Below are 17,630 nucleotides of genomic sequence, written 5' to 3' on the forward strand. Positions count from 1 at the left end.
AAACTACTTCTATGTAAAGGACTTGATGAAGAGTACCATTGAAAGACGCTTTGACTGTAACATCAAATTAGATGATAAACAATTTTATGTAGGAGTACCAGTCTTGCCTAAAAATATATACCAATCTGTTTGCCCTCCACGCGAGGCAATTATTGCACAAAAAGTTTGGAAGACTTTAATTCTGTGTGACACTTATAGAGACCTTTATCCTAGACAAGCTCTGTGATAATCTTTGTAAAAAATACCAATACTTTTCTTGTCAATCAGCATTCCTCGATAAATCAGGTAATTTCTGGTCTGTTCCAGAAATCAGGAAGCAGAAAGGGTTGACCCATGAAGCAGGAAAATAGATTTCGCCTTTAAGACTTCAATGGGCAGCATAATGCAAAAAATGACAGCTTCTCCAAAGTTTCTAAGTAACAATGGCATTGTCATGTTTATCAAATCACTCAGGAAACATAAGCCTTCTGTAACAAAATACATTATTTCAGAAAGCTACAGTGCTTTGTTCCTAAGTTTCTGTCATATGTTTATTATAAATTATAATATTAAGACTACAGTATCATAAAATATTTTATTCATTCCATTTAAAACCAGAGTATTCATCCCTGGGCGAAGGATCATTTTTTTCTTATTTCCATGACAATGCATGCTGGTAATGGCAATTGACACGGTTTGTTTTTAAAAATATTGTTAGAACTCCTCTATTAATATGAGGCCCAAAATCACTATTTTGTGCTGTTATACATTTCTCTAGTGACTCCTCCCCACCTGAAATTGAAATAAATCAACAAATGATCAAATATGTAAAGCCAAAACAAATAATTGATGACAAAAGCGTTTTTCTGAAGCCAAATATAAACATTAATGTTTCACTGAACCATGGATCTGTTTCACTGAACTAATAATCACTGTGTAAATTGATTAAATTCAGTTTCCAGTAAATGACTTTATAGCCCACATGTAGGCCTAACATAGATTTTGGTATAATAGGCCTACATATCAGGTTATATATAAAATAAATATAGATGTATAAATTATTAGCTTTCGGTTAATTAATGACAAGTATGTTCCAACAGTATACTAATATTGTTATATTTTGTTTATGTTGATATGACAAACAAGTGTCCAGACGACGTAAAGTATACGGCTCTGGTATGAACTTACGTGTCTCCGGATCAAACTCATCAACCTTTCTTATACTATAGACCTTCTGTCTTCTTGACAACACACACATAACTGAACAAGGATTACATGTGCACCAGAATGTGCTTTCTGTCCGGTATCCTTCCTCCAGCTCCACCATCTCGACGGAAGAAACGGTCGCTGTTTCTTCCACTCCTCTGGCTTTTTTCCAATCTCATGGCATTCATTTCTTCCCGTGAATATTCAGGCTCGAACTGATATCCTCTCACGTTCTCATATAACAACTCTTCGTCTTCTGGGGTATTATCAGAGTGCTCAAAATCGGCGGAAACTGCTTTATAACTCAACGCCCTTCTCTTTCACCAACCGTACTTGTACCAGTAAACTGACGGTCACAAAATTCATTAAAATGACTAATACTAACGCAGTGATCCATGGTGAATACCAAGTATAAGATTAGGCGGATTATCATCGCAGTGATCCATTAAATAGACCGTACTAAGTTCACTCTGCGCGCGCAGATTACTCATCGAAAATTAGACGGAGATTCGCGCATGCGCGGCGGTAATCTGTCCGAGGAAGGTAATCTGCACTCAACATTTACATTCATTGTGGTAATAATTCGTGTTTGTTTTCCTTTGAGTAACGTCACTCCCATTTTGAATGGATCGAGGTCACGGCTAAACCGCGATGAAGAGGTTTACTTAAAAATTATATTTGGAATCTATGTAAGTTATTCTATCACATATGTAATATTCACTGACACCAATGTTGTCCTTTAAACTCACGCTAAATGATAGCTGGTGTTTGTTCCTTACTTATCATATACATGTTACTAAATCTGGTTTTCACGACAGCCTATCGGCTAAAGGGAATTGACAGTCCGTTGTTCATACAAACATATAATTGAAAAATTAACAATTCAACCGATATGAATGATACATATCATAAGATAAGCATACGATGCTTTGTACACTACATATGGCACTTAAACAGGGAGTCTAATTTTGATCGAAAAGTGTAACTACGATAATAATAACTAAAGTAAGGTGTTCGACCCCCCCCCCTAAAAAAACTAAAGAAATGTGTTCGAAGCCCCCCCCCCCCCCTAAAAAAAACCCAAAAAATCCAACAAAACGCTAAAGTGGTTGAGGCCCTTTTATTTATACATTAATTAGGCCATTAGTTGGCAGTTTGAACTTTATTCAACATTTGCAACTACAAATAGCCTTGTCACGGAAATAAAATACATCGAGCGAATCTCACCTAATCCTTCCGCTCAGCATGCCTAATCTGTAACCGCGCTGTAATAAGATTTAGGCTATACATGTATTCCCACCAGCTCCGAACTCATGAATAAAAGAAATGTGATTATTATTAATGACATTTCATACACACAGCTCTGTTCAACCCTTTTCCGTGAAATGGAATTGTTAAATAAAATATTGCACTTCAAAATAAATTTGGCACATCTGACATCTGAGTATTTAGCTTATTGACTTTGGGGATATGGTTGCCAGTTCAAAATATATACAATATAAATAAGTTAGCTGTTTGAATTAAGTAAACATAGATGTCTTTGCTTAAAGCGAACTGTAGCGATGATTTGAATATGAATGTCAAAAAGCCCGAGTTTCTGGGTGGCAACATACAACCGGAGACCAGTAACAAAACTCCTTCCCACTGGAAACCTAGATAAAGAAAACGATCACGATCTGTCTAACCGTTGTGTTTGTCCACGGGTATTAATTGTATTTGCAAAACTAATTTAGTTATAAAACACAATCTGATATAGATTTTATTGAAAAGTCATGATGCCTTTAGGTACAAAGGAAAGAAGAAGAGCTATTGGTTTGTGATAGACGAAACAATCTGTTTTGATAAAATTCAATTGAATTCTATTTTTTGTTAACGAGTTTTCATTGTTTGTTTAAGGTTTAAATTCTCTAGGTTAATATGTATGATACTGCGTTAAATAGTTTTCAAACTTTGATAATCACGACTATGCTTTGTTCTATTACTCGACGTTAAATTCAGGTCGTTTGGTCGTAGATTAAAGAGAAACAAAATAAAATTGGGCTTGTATGGTAGTCTGCATTTTCTTGTATTTCTGATGCATAAGCAAAATAAGCACCATTAGTTAGCATTGACGAAATGAAATGAAATGAAATAAAATGGGGTTTAACGTCCTTCTGTTTTGCTCCGAATTGGGCTAATGAAGACGGGCACAGGATATGTTTAAGGGGGATATAAGAACATTTTGAAAAATAGTGGTGTCAATGGTGATTTTATTGCGTATATCTGGACTGGAATACAAATTCAGTTTCATTATGCATATCTATAGGCATTAGTAGATAGTAGTAAATGTGGTCATACAAAATACAGAACTTGGCAAAATCGAGAACCATCAAATGACATGTCCACTTACAGTAGAATCCTTTATTTCAGAAAAAATGGCTTTACTATAGGAGCTTCGTGAAAGCGGAAGTAGTACCCACCCCCACCCCCGTCCGCTCGATCTGAACCAGCTGCACAGATAAACGGCAGTCACAATACATCTGATTCAGGGATTTTTTCCAATATGTTCGATTAAGACATAAGGAGTGGTATACTAGTCATCTGAACGAAAAGACGCAAAAACGAGATCATTATTCATAATGAAACTTCTTGGGAATCGTTATTTTAAGATACTTCCTTACGTGATAAGAAGATTTGAACACAACTATAATCCTAACTTCTCAGATCACTATTTTACCTATCTCTTTACAATTCCACCCTTATTTATTCGCCTTGCACTACATAAACATCAAAACAAAAGATGTTTATATTAAGTTAGGTTTAATAATTACACAATAAAAACTCAACTATTTTACCGCTCCATACTTTTAATTCTCGGATTTAAATTAGATTAATAGTTAAGTAATTTACATTTCAAACAAGTGCATACGTTTTTCTGTATGCTACGAATTTGGTGCACCTTTATTTTTATATTAACAAAGGACTGTCATTATTTCAACAATTAGAACCCTTTTTTCTTTTCATTTGTTTGTTTTGTTTTAAAGGAGCGAATTCGCTAGTATTTGGGACCTATAAATTGACACAAATGGGTCACACGGCATATAATAATGTAATATGAATGTATATAAACAGATTTACATTCAATCGTTTCCGTTTTATTCTAATTTCAAATCAGTAATGTTCGGCGAAATACGCGAGAAGTCCCAATCGAATGGCAATCTCTAGCATCTGGTTATTCCAGTCTACACCGGTAGTATTTATTGCGTATGCTCTCCAGATAAGAATATGACGTCACCGTTTGACATGACTAATTGTGGAATATGTCTAGCCTCGTTCTTTGAGTCCCTTGTTACAAATGGCGTTGAAACGAGTTCTGGTACACGATTCGTGTACCAATGGTAAACTGTTTATTTTGTCTTAAATATTGGATATCAGAGGCCCATCTTTTCCCAGTAAGATCAAAACATCAATGTTGATTTTAATTGACAAATAATTCGTGTTTTTGATAACGAAGACTCGGGATGATATTGAGTTAAAGACTCAGCTACTTGTGTGACGTAAAATGTATCATGGTAAGATCCCTTATAAAACATTCCGGTAGAAAAAGTGTAGGTTCCTATATTATAATTTGATGGGATTCTATAGAATGCTATACCATACTACAGGAAAAGAATCCATTCTGTAGATATTTTCACTATTTACAATAGTTTTGTATATGATCCGTAGTCTAGTTTTTTCCAAGTGAAATTTCTTATAGAATTATATATAATACTGTAAGAAACTACAGAAAAAAGGTGCTGCTATAGAATTTGTGGTAAAAACTATAGTTTTCTATAGAACTAACTTTTATCTTCACTTGCCTAATCCTATAGAACTGGTGGCAAAAACGTAAAGTTTACTACAGAACTATCTTGTATCCTCATATAAAGAATTGCGGATTCAGAAGAGTTTGTAATTGGGGTGGGGTCTACAAAGGGCCCAATTAATTTATGGGCACTGGCTGGGTGGAATTTTTTTACACTATATCCCAGCTCAAGATCATTCACAGACATGAGTGGTTTAAAAAGAAGCGTCAATGTCTGAATATTAAAAGGACACTTTTCATTGACAGAAATCAATAAAAGAACGAAATTTCTATTTCTGGAAAATGATAATACATCATAAGAAAATGACCCCAATAGCCCCGAGCAACAGCGTTTAAACATAGATATATTATTAACTAATAGTTATTCGGGTTCGAGTTCCCATTACTACGATAAAAAAAAATATGATTAATTTCAAAAAGCAGGAAAAGGGTGCGGTGTACACAGTTGATGATTTAAATGATACCAACCATAGAAACTGTGCTTTCATTTAACTACATGTATTACGCCTATCTTATTTATTGTGTAAAAAAGCATGATTGATATGAAATTTATTTATACTTTCCTGATGTTTTACAAGGAAAACATACGATCGATGGATACAAATATGATATGTGACAGTAGTAACAATGTTTAGGAGATAAAAACATTTAATGTCTTGAATCGAGAGGGCTGTTATTGTACAATAATCATGTCCTGAAATCATTGGGACCAGCAGTCTGTGAGCACTAAATAATATATTATAGATCTGTCTTAACTCGTTTAAGTGATTTAAAACAATCGTTAATCCAAAGCGCATAATTCACTTTGAAATATTCTATTAATTATATAGTTTATGATTATTATATGAGCATCTGTGACAAGAGAAAACTTTCTTCTTCTTCTATTAGTGTTTAACGTCCGCTTCCACCGATGGTGATATCGCAGACAGGTTGTCTTAATTTATTATGCTTAACGCACACCCAGGGGTCTTTACTGTGGAAGAAAACCGGATTACCCGGAGTAAACCCACGATGTTGACAAGGCGCCCCCACCCCCAAGCCACAAACGCTCACACCAGGGGTCGAAACCACGACCGGCCAGCTAAAGCACGAAGCGTGACACTCTAGACCACTAGGCCATCCCAAAATGATACATTTTAGCCAGTCGGAATCGAAGAACTTTCAGATTTGCGATACAATTGCAATTAAAGATAAAAAAAAGAACTGACATAATATTTTTGAAACCCTCGAAAACTTGGTAATTCTCTGCGATGATAGAATGATATCTTAAAGGAGCTAAGTCGCTAATATTTGGGACCTAGAAATTGACACAAATGGGTCGCAACGCATACATTAATGTAATATGAATGTATATAAATTGATTTACATTCAAACGTTTCTGTTTTTACTGTAATTTTTAATCAGTTAGGTTCGGCGAAATACGCCAGTATTCTCAATCGAATTTCAATCTCTAGCGCCTGGTTATTCCAGTCTACACCGATATTATTTATTGGGCTTGCTCTCCAGATAAGAATATAGCGTCACCGTTTGACATGACTTGTGGAATATGCCTAGCCTCGGTTTTCGAGTCCCATATTACAAATAGCGCTGAAACGCATTATGGTACACGATTCGTGTACCAATTGTAAAATGTTTATTTTGTCTTAAATATTGGATATCAGAAGGCCATCTTTTCCAGGTAAGATCACAACATCAATGTTGATTTAAACCGACAAATAAATCGTGTTTTCAATGTCGAAGATTTTAGATGATACTGAGTTAGAGACTTAGCTACTTTAAATAATGCACGATTTTAAAATAAATCTAAGAATAATATTTTGAACTTACTTCCACATTTTGTAGACAGACAAACACGCTCAAATTAGCAACTTTATCAAAATCAAAATAAAATTCTTTTAGAATTTTAAACAGAAACTATTAAAGAAACCGCCATGTTGTCTATTAGGTGTGTTCGCATTGAAGTGAAGTTAAGCATATGCTATGAAATATTGCCTTATAGGCACACCACCAAATGACAGGAAATTATCAGTACATTACCCAGTCTATAAACATTCTGTATATTATGACAGATTGTTCTGACAGATCATGGGCATTAAGACAATAACCTTTTTAGTATCGTTGAAAAACCTATATACATAATGTTTAATCAATTCATCAAGCCATTAATCACATTGTCATGTAAAATCAAACTGTTGCCTTTTCAATGAGACAATTTGATGATCTTGTAATTGCATAGTTATCTAGCTAATCGAAAACCGGTTGAATAAAAAGCGTAGAAATACACCAGCAAAGCAGCTATGTCGTTATAGCAGCTTATGGAAAAAGAACACATGGATGTTGAGCAAATTTGATAAGTATCCATTATGCCTGCAAGAAATGTGACCTATAATATGGTGTTCACAAGCTTGCTAAAATGTGTTAAAAACTGTAGCCGCTATCACGTTTTTGACGACCTTTTTAAATTTGATGTTTTACATTATTTAATTCACTGGACTACGCTTCCAACGAACCTCACTCAGTTGTGTCGGCCGTTCACTATGAGGGAAGAGGGCCCACACGGTCTTTGACACCATAGCGCTCGAGATAAGCTTTAGTGTGATCGATCACTCCAACTGGGAGACTGGTCACTCGCTCGCCTTGCATTAGCCCGGTATCCGGTTTCGCTGTCATTTTAAAAATGTTTTTGCTATTTTCTCTTGAAATTTGTCTTTCCTTCATTACGTGAAGGCCGCGTCATTTCAACGTTGGTCGGATCGCCGTTGATATGCCCCAAAGGCAAAGGTGTAGATGGGAGAAGAGAGAACAGAAAATAACATGGAAGTTGAAATGCTGAAAAAAGCGGCCAAACCACGCCCAAAATCACGATGTTTTGGGGCGGCCAGGGACAGGGTCACTGCTCAGTCGATGAAAACACAAATGATATCATCGAGAATAATGAGTCGCCGACCGACCAGGTGGGAGTGATTTCTGAAAGTGATGATAACAGCTTGGAAATTAAGTTTGTTTTCATTTTATCCAGCAATTGGTTGTTGCTGTGCTCCTCTGAGCATCAATTGATCGTCACTGGCCGACTGACTTGGTAATGTTTAACTAAGTTGTAGTGCTTGACATTATTCCATCAGTATATCCTCGGAAATTTCGTTTCTCTTACAGCAGTCTTAGTTTTACTACGGCTAACCAGTTCCGCAAAGGGCCCAGCTGGTCGAGCTGCCTAGGGCCCATCAGAGCCTTGATCCGCCTCTTATCTCACAGTACTCATTTTTTATTGCCAGCGAGACCGTATTTAAGCATTATACAGATCCCAATGTAATTTAAATTTGCCATTATACAGCGTTATTAATTACACATCAAACTATGTTTTCAGCAAACAAGAGTAACTCCGGAACGGAAGTCGCGGAACGCTGAATATCGACAAGGTTCATCATCTCATGATCCCAATGCTTTCCAGTAGATTTGAAAAGAACCCGATAAAAACTGTAGCCCCTATAACATTCACAAGGTTTTCGGCAAATGGAGGTTAACTCTGTGGGCGTATCGAAAATGTTACCACAAAGTATTTTCGATTAGATTTGTGCTGCTGGAATCCAAACCCCAAACTGTAATCAGTCCTTGTAACGATGGGTTTAGTGTACGAGGTATTGTATTGATAAACATCCAATACCACTTTTTATTTATTTGAAAAAGTTACATACAGCTATTAGCTTGTAATTTTATATCTCCGTGTGTATGTAAGACTGAGTATTTCGTTTCTTAGTCCCAAGACTACATTATGAAGCAGTATGTCCTAAATATTACCTCAGGCCAAATTGAACTCGTGGCCAGTCCACGAGTTTACACTTCAGTGAAGGAGAAGAGTTTTTAAAACATTGGGAATAATAAGTACTGTAGAAGGGTGTTCTCTGATTGAATACCAAGGTTAGGTGTGCGGGTTGACATTGACTCTAAAGAAGATTGGATCTATTTATGGTTGACGTTGTATCGATTTTAAGTTTCGTCTTACAGGAAAATTGCGTTTGTTTACATAAATAACCATAATTTGATATTGATTTAATAAAACGTTGACCAAACGTTACGCAAAGTTTGGACGTAAAAATATGTCATGCAGAAGCACTTTTTTCTTAAACGACGGTACATTTTCGCATAAAGCAGAATGCCTCTTTAACATGTTTAAATATTTACAAATGTAAGATCCCCCCAATCCCCACCCCACCCCAAAGACCGCCCCCCACCCGCCAAAAAAAAAAAAAAGAAAAAAAAATATGTAAGATACTAACCTCCCCAAAGAACACAGAATATCTCCTGGACGACATCTTAGATTCGTCATTTTCTTCCTCCGACATTAAAATTCCTTTTTATTTCCAGTTGGAATGGGAGATATTCCAAACTTTTTTATTCAGGATTGAACAACATAATAAAATTGTTGATTTGTTGTTCTTCAGCTAATCGTAACAGCCGTGACGATATAGGCTATCCTTTAAAAGCGGATTAGGTATGGTCAATCGCCACAGTGTCCAATGTGTTATTTGGATGTTATTTCAGAATTCTCAAAAATTACTCAACCGATATTTCATAAAGAAATCGTTTTAATATGTCACCAATCTATAAATGACACTAGTAGAACACATACACTTTTATGAGCAGCTAAACATTCCGTTTGGATTTTTCAATGCGCACTCAAATTATCATTATACTTCCTTCACCTTTAGTCGTTACTTTTACACAATACATTATATTAACGCACTACACAGAATCCAACAGTTCCATTACCGAATATCCACAAGTAATAACTTTCAGGTTCGAAAGAAATATTGTGAAAGAAAAAAGAACGTAAGCTACAATAAGTGACTAGGAGACCGAACTAACTATTTCGCATCTAAATACTACCACAAAAAGCGTTAAAAAACAATATTTATTTTAAGCCGGATAATTTGGGAAAAATTTAGTTTCAGAGTCCCGTCTTCTCGTTCAGTTATTTCGTCCTGCGTGCAGTTGTTCACGTTCGGTTGAAAGGGTTTTAAAAACTGTAGAACGAGAATGTTCTCAGCAACAGAAACAAAAGTTTTTACAGACTGTTAAGAATTTAAGAGTTTGAAAGCTATAACAACCAAGAATATTGTTTTCTTAAGCCATGTGGAATTCTGTTTATTTCGATTAGAGGGCAGTTTAGATCCTTGGAATATCTTAATCGTGTGTTGATGTAAAATTTTCCAAAAAGGGTCCGCTGAAGTTACTGAGTTGGTTGAACAACTAAATACTTGCAATGTCAGATTCCAACAACCCGACATTTAGATGAAAGAATTTTAGTCTAGCCAGACGACAAAATGTCGAATTGAAAAATATGATCATGCACCTAGTCCAAATGGTATTCGTTGATCAACAAAAATTACTTAGAACCATTTATATTTTGTACTCAGGTAAGTTGTTTTTAACTGTTTTCAACACTGCAATTTATCAACTAAGAAGCTATAGCTCTAAATAGTTTTGTAATGCTATATGCCTATTCAATTCTTCCATTTTGATGAGACACTACCAGTAATACTTTCCAAATTAATGCTATATGTCTCTTCAATTCTTCCATTCTGATGAGACACTACCAGTAACACTTTCCAAATTAATGCTATAATATTCAATTCTTCCATTTTGATGAGACACTACCAGTAATACATTCCATATTATCTAATGGTGGTGTAGGCCGTTTCTTAGTTTTATATTGGTTTAAGAAATAATGAAGAAAACGGGCATTAATAATACACAGCATGTAATAGCAAAAGAGTTCACTATAGACTCGTGAAATAATGCAAATCTTAGCTGTTGCACAACAGAACATCAATGGCATGAATACTGGAAATAGTTAGATAATTACTTGATAGTTTGGCCCGAGAAAAAGTGTCAATATTCTCAAACAACATACTTCAAAGAAGTTTCGTCTAGGAAAATGTTGACATCTAAATTAATGTTTCTTTTTACCATTACCCAAACAATAGAGATAAATTCCTTGAAACCAAAAACATAACTGACATTGCTGCTGCTGCTGCCTCGCCCCTGGATTGCTTACAATGTTTTGTTGGTGTCCGTGTGTTTTCCACTCAGTGTTTGCTTATTGTTGTATGTGTACAACCCTCTTATGCTTTCAATCTAAATGTTAAAATGAAGTACAAAGCTACCAAACCCTCGTGTATCTAAGAATGCGTTACGTAGCAACAACCGTGAAGATAGTAATCGCGCACCTTGAAAACGCAATTATATCCGTCAAAATACCAGACGAGTTAGATCATTTCCAGCATATAAGCACAAGGCAAAAATTAATTGCGTAATAGCACCCACATAAAGGAACACAGGTAGGCTACGCACTCAATTGCTGATTATAACGAAGTAACGTCTGAATAACCTAAACCATTGAATTTTGTATGATATTGTATGTAATTAGATGTGTGGACTTCCTCGAATAATAATAATAAAAAAAGTTCGAGTATACAGTCCATGCTGATTTTCCTAATCCTTTGTTGACATGCTTTTTGATATTCAAGAATGAATTATGTTAAAAACAAAAAAATGCGTAATGAAAGTGCATTCGTGCCATACCAAAGAGAAACCGAATTACAAATATTCAGGTGTCACACCCACATAAACAAACTAGAGCATAAAGTGTATTGATGTGGTCAAGATGTCACGTCAAATTTCAACAGAACAAAGGTCTACAAAATCTCAGTTCTCTAATAATTCCACCATAGACGATTTACTGACTACTTTGGTAATTAGTCTAAAACTTATTAATGAAAGACATGTCGGTTCCTTTGATCTTGGCTCCAAAGGCTAAGTATTGTAAATGCAGAGGAAAACAAAAACAAATCCCCTCTTTACACATTTTTCAACACGAACTCGTCGACATTTTTTAAAATGTTTACCGATATTTGCAAACTAGTTAATTATGAACAATGGGTTAATAAATTGTGGTCCGAATTATAACAAAAATCAAGTTACATATATATACACAAGAAAACTGAATAAGCAAAAAAGGATCCACAAAACTTTAACCAAAACTTTAATAGTCTGGTTCAACCCGCCTTATGAATCATTGTTTCACCGACTTACATGCTTCAATCATACCTTTCCCCCACCCCCATCCAAAAAAAAACACACAAAAATTAAAACAAAAATAAAAAACAAAACAAGATTAACTTTAGATTGGAATTTTTTTATTTTAACTAATATATAAAGTTTTAAGCCTGAATAGTTAATCCTCGCCATGAATAGCCAGTGCTTAACTATTAGAATATAGTGAATAACTTTATCCCGTTGCGAGTATCAGGAAATTACTGCCAGAACAGATTCAATCATCAAATTAACTACTCTCTGGGTGTCAAGGAAGTTGTCTCCATCGCATTACTTACTATTAACTAAAATATTTGAAAAATTATAATGGATACGTAATATCCTGATAAATCGTAAGGTAAGAAATTAAACTATCTTATGACTAATTATTCAAAATCACACAGAATTAGTAAGCCTATAGAATGTAACTAGTGATGTCTCATGCCAAAATTTCAGTGACTGCTTTATATTGGGAATTAACATTGAAGAGGTACAACATTTAAAGGCAACGTTATGGACATTACCGTTTTGGCAGACCTTTATTTGAAATGTGCAGCTGGTATCGTTATTCATTTTATTTTTTCTGCTACACGTATTTGTAATTTTGTTATGATCTTCATTGTCAATATGCACCGATCTTCCCCTAAGTGTGGTGTGAAATAAGTGCAAACAATAATCATGATGACATTATTGATGATCTTAAACTCATATCCACCCAAATCATTAGATGGTCCTATCGTATCCTGTCGAGTAAAAATGCAATCACACAAGTCGTCCATTAGCTATATAATATGGAAACCAATATTGAAAAATGCAGATAGGTGATATTGACCTTGAACTTTGGTCGATAGATTTTAATTTCAAAATGAACATCGTGTACCTTTGTCTGATCATGTCAAGTAATTGATGTTTGAAGTCATTCAGATAACGTATTCATTACTGTTAGATCTATTTCCTAAGGCCAACTTCAAGTTTGGTCAACGGTCTAGCGCTAATCCCAACTCTAACCCAGGACCTAGCCCTAACGATTACCCTAAACCTAACCTAAATCTAGCAAACAATCACGTGCCCTAACCTTATTTACATCTCAGCGACCTTGACGAAATCTTGAGTTGGCCTTAATAATTAGATCTGGCCTGTCCATTAGCTAGAGCCTGGAAACCAATTTCTAAACTGTCGATGGGCGATCATGACCTTATAGACCCATACAATAAAAGATCAAAACATTTAAAGTTCGTTTTCAATACGAGTTCTTCGCCCTATAATCCCTACACGACGAACTGTCGTCTGTGTAATAAATGTCTTAAATTTTACTGTTAAATAGGATATTGCAATATTATGACGGTACGGTATTGTATTTGTAACATTTCCGAACTATTCTCTAGCCCACTTCGTTACATCCTTCGAAACCATGCAGCAGTTATCAATAAAAGTCTAAAAAAGATGTTAACACACACTAGAACGGGCTCATGTAATGCGCAAGGATCTGTCCTTTGTCCTTTTACATTCTAAAATGATATAAATGTTGCTTGTGAAATAAGATGAAGATTTTAGCATTGCATTTTTCACCAACATATGGTTTAAATTCCACACCAACTCAAGGTGGTATCGATCAGCTTTTCACGTTTCCTCTTAGAATTAGTGACAGTGTTGTCAACGCCACCTTACGGTACACGTATAAGTAATTCGTGACTTAGTGTAAACAGTGGTTTGTGTGCAAGTAAACAATCGCATTCAACAATGATTAGCAGAAACACAAACTTTCAACGAATGTTGTAGAAAAGTCTCACCTGCATCACGTTATTTCTTTGCATATAAAATCTAGAGGCGGACACATTGTGGTTGGTTGATTGATTGATTGGGGCGGGATGGGGTGGGGCATCCGCCTACCATGAGTGGACCCCCGAAGCGCTCATATACGTCCCGTCAGCACTTTACCAAATTAGAAATCCAAATGTAATGATATTTTTTACGATTTGTGCATCATCAATGCATAAACGGGGTTATGTTTTTCCTATTCACCCGAAATATTACACACATATCTTTTCCAGTCCCAGCAGCTGACACCCGATATCAACTGACTACTGAAAATAATCCAGGGCCGTAACTAGCTCAGAGCAACGGAAGGGGGGGGGGGGGTCTCAGGGGTGCTGTAAAATTGAGGACAATGTATATCTATTTTGTTATGGTCGACAATTTTTTCACGGGGGTGGTGGGGGGCTGGATACTTCTCGACATTTTTCTCGGTCCACGGGGCTAATTATTATATCGCGCCCAATATATATTATCTATTAGTCCACTTCTGTTTATACAAACAGTATTTAATATTGGTAAACCCCTTGACAGAGGACATTTAAAGTTTGATACCAGCTCAATTTGATTAAAATATAGATCTATATTTCGTTTCGATTTTTTAACTACAAGAAACGAAGCGAAATAACGTCTGTTTTTCAGATTACCTTTTAAAGTGTAGAATGAGCTACTGTGCCAAAATGAGAGTTCTTTTAAATTAAGGAAATTAAACCTGCCAAAATGCATGCGTTTTATAATATTGCTAGGTAACGCAATTCAATTTGAATCTAGTAGTAGAGTATTGTCAACTTTTATTTATTGTATGTATGAATTATGCCCCAATTGCAGCAGGGGGCGATATGATATTTGTATAATAAATATTTTATAGAGACTAGTTTTAAGTCGAACTTCGATATTAATAACGGTTTAATGTGCCTAAAGGCCTTTGATAACTTGAGTATTAAGTTTATTTGTTGTCAATGTCCGCTAAACATGGGTATGGAGGTCAAACATTTTAAACAAAGAATATTTCGAATCGACTGAATTTTGTTCTAAAAAGACTTACGATTTAAAAGTCTAAAACATTTTTATACAGTAGTTTCTCGAAATATTATTTCTTCACAACAACTTGTCTATATATATTTGCCTCATACCTGTTTTTACTGTATTAGCTTGATAACGTTGAGAGAATACTCTACGAAACGTCGCCTTAAATACACTAGTAGCTGTTTTCCATAAGTATGTGTTTTGTTGTAACTTAAAAGGTGTTAGCTAACGTAGTTAAAGAGTCTTCTCAGTTCTCATATCGTGGTGTGCAAAGTAATTCTGCATTTCCTAGATAAGCAGATGACACTTTTATACGCCCACGTGTTAATGTGGGCGTATATTACGACCACCTTTTCGTTCGTCGGTACTGAAACTTACACGAAAGTTGTATTATGACAAGACGGGATTAATATTTTTCGAGTTATGTCCCTTTTTTGCCGAAAACTGTCCACACTTCTTGTCAGCGCATTTGAGGCCACTGTATTTTTTTCCCGATTCATCTGAAAATTTCCATAAACTTGTACTATGACAAGACGAGAATTGCTATTTCTTTTCGGCAAAATCGGATGACTATATCAGATTTACATCCCTTTTTGCTAAAACTGTCCACATGCTTGTTATGCTTGTCAGTACGATAGAGGCAAGAGTAATCATCAAATTGTTCAGAAACTTTCAGGAAAATTGCATTAAAATAAGACAAAGATCCCTTTTTCTTTTCGCCAGGGAGCCACAGTGGCTAAGTGGGTAAGACGCTGGCTCGCTAGCCTAGAGGTCGCGTGTTCGATCCCTGCATTGGCTGAGAAAGTTCATCGGGAATTTCTGAGGTGGTTTCCACTTGTCAGTTGTGCAGGAAGTATGATGGTCTGACAAGGACAGCTGTCTAGTCGTTCGGATGTGACTAAAAACCGAGGTCCAGTTTATACATTGGCAGTTAGAATTCGATATAAGATTAGACCAAAAACAGTTAAAACTACTTGTTTGCAGGATAACGATCGTAGTTTTCGGAAAAGTCTGTTTCTTTTCGCCATAATTAGATCATTATATACTCTTCAAAAAAAGTAGGGGATATTGAAATACAAATACCTATGTAGGTTGTGATATGATAAATAGTCATGAACACTTGACATGCTTTGAGAGTATGTTCACAGATGAAGAACTTATCGCCCCAACAGAACCACTGAGCTGCACATGCGACACGCAATAGCGCCATACACGTGGGAGGGGTTCATTGTCAAATTTGACACTTCAAGGAAGGGTTGATAAAAAAAAAACCTGCCGCGTGCTGGTTTATCCTATCCATGTTTGCTTTCCTTTCGGTTCTTGCATAAGATTTACTGTTTGGCGCATCTTTGGTTTAGTGTGTTACGTTTAATTTGCGTTTAATGAGACGTCTTCAACATGATGAACGTCTACATGCTATTTGCATGCTTCAAATGGGTTCTACAAAGCGAGCAGTAGCCAACATGCTTAATGTGCGATCAGCAGACTGTGGAACCGGTACCAACAAACACACAATGCTGATGATAGACCTCATTCAGGTCGTCTTAGAGCTACTACACAAGCCCAGTATCGATACATTCGTACACAGTTCCTGCGAAATCGAGGACAAACGGTCAATCAGCTTTCTGTAAACTTGTACCAAGTAACAAGAATTCGAGTTACACCCCAAACGATTAGAAATCGGCTACATGCAACCCATTCGCATGCGCGACGACCGCGTATTGTGCCTCCATTCACTCGACAGCACATGGCAAACAGGCGTCGATGGTGTAGGCAGCGTAGAAATTGGGGTAATCGTCGATGGGCGCGTGCAATGTTCTCAGATGAGTCCAGATTTACTCTGGATTTCACCGATAGGCGTGCTCGCGTTTGGAGGCGTGTAAATGAGCGTCATGCTAACGTTAACTTCAGACAGCATGACAGATTCTGTTATGGTGTGGGGGGGGGGGGGAATCACCATGACTGGCAGAACGGACTTGCATATTGTTCAAGGAAGGGTCACTGGTGTGTACTACCGTGACCACATCCTGGCACGGATAGTTCTGCCCTTTGCTCAACGTGAAGGTCGACGTTTCATCTTTCAAGATGATAATGCCCGTGTCCACCGCGCTCGTGTCGTGAATGACTACCTCCAGCGTCACCATATTGTCCATATGCCTTGGCCAGCCATGAGTCCTGACCTTTCCCCTATAGAGCATGGCTGGGACATGATCGGGAGACATGTCTGAGGATTGGTGGAGCAATTACTCATTATTAAGACAAAAATCAAAAACATCCATTTTCACTTTTGACTCTTTGCGAGTGAAATGGGGCCGTCAGATAAGCCGCCCATATGAACTGTTTACGTTCATGTGTAGGCAATTGGCCTGTTATTAACATACACTGGTTACCTCTAATAAAAACAGTAGTGCATTTCCGCAGTTTTGTATTGTTTCTGAATATTCCCTACGTTTTTTGAAGAGTATATTTAGAGTTTATTTTAAGTAACATGTATAAAAGCTATTTTCAGGTCTGAATTTCATGAAACTTGCTTTTCCAAATTTTAAGTTAAGCATAATATTGGGGTCGTACCCCTTCCCCCTTTCCGTAAACCGTCCGAATTTTTTTTAAAATCGATTTTGTTTCAAATTTAGCGTGAAACATTAGGGCTCTCATAGGATGAATTTTGTTG

At 36.3% G+C, this 17,630-nt stretch overlaps 2 protein-coding genes across 4 annotated transcripts in view; one reads left to right on the forward strand and one right to left on the reverse strand.

Moving 5' to 3' along the window:
• LOC126822319 (dual oxidase maturation factor 1) overlaps positions 1-17,630 on the reverse strand; it is a 41,885-nt gene that overhangs the window by 23,110 nt on the left and 1,145 nt on the right. Inside the window, exon 1 of one of the 2 annotated variants that reach the window (XM_050551127.2) lies at positions 9,304-10,410. The exons of the other annotated variant lie outside the window; for it this stretch is intronic. Within the exon in view, the coding sequence (XP_050407084.1) occupies positions 9,304-9,353 (50 nt within the window). The 5' untranslated portion in view covers positions 9,354-10,410. Of the gene's footprint in view, positions 1-9,303; positions 10,411-17,630 lie in introns of those variants that run through there. 2 annotated transcript variants of the gene reach the window in all.
• LOC126822318 (dual oxidase 2) overlaps positions 1-17,630 on the forward strand; it is a 71,299-nt gene that overhangs the window by 3,459 nt on the left and 50,210 nt on the right. The window contains exon 1 of one of the 2 annotated variants that reach the window (XM_050551120.2): positions 10,089-10,443. The exons of the other annotated variant lie outside the window; for it this stretch is intronic. The gene's annotated coding sequence lies outside the window, so the exon portion shown is untranslated. Of the gene's footprint in view, positions 1-10,088; positions 10,444-17,630 lie in introns of those variants that run through there. 2 annotated transcript variants of the gene reach the window in all.

Source organism: Patella vulgata, chromosome 5 (assembly GCF_932274485.2).
Source record: "Patella vulgata chromosome 5, xgPatVulg1.2, whole genome shotgun sequence".
Taxonomy (NCBI): Eukaryota; Metazoa; Mollusca; class Gastropoda; family Patellidae; genus Patella; species Patella vulgata.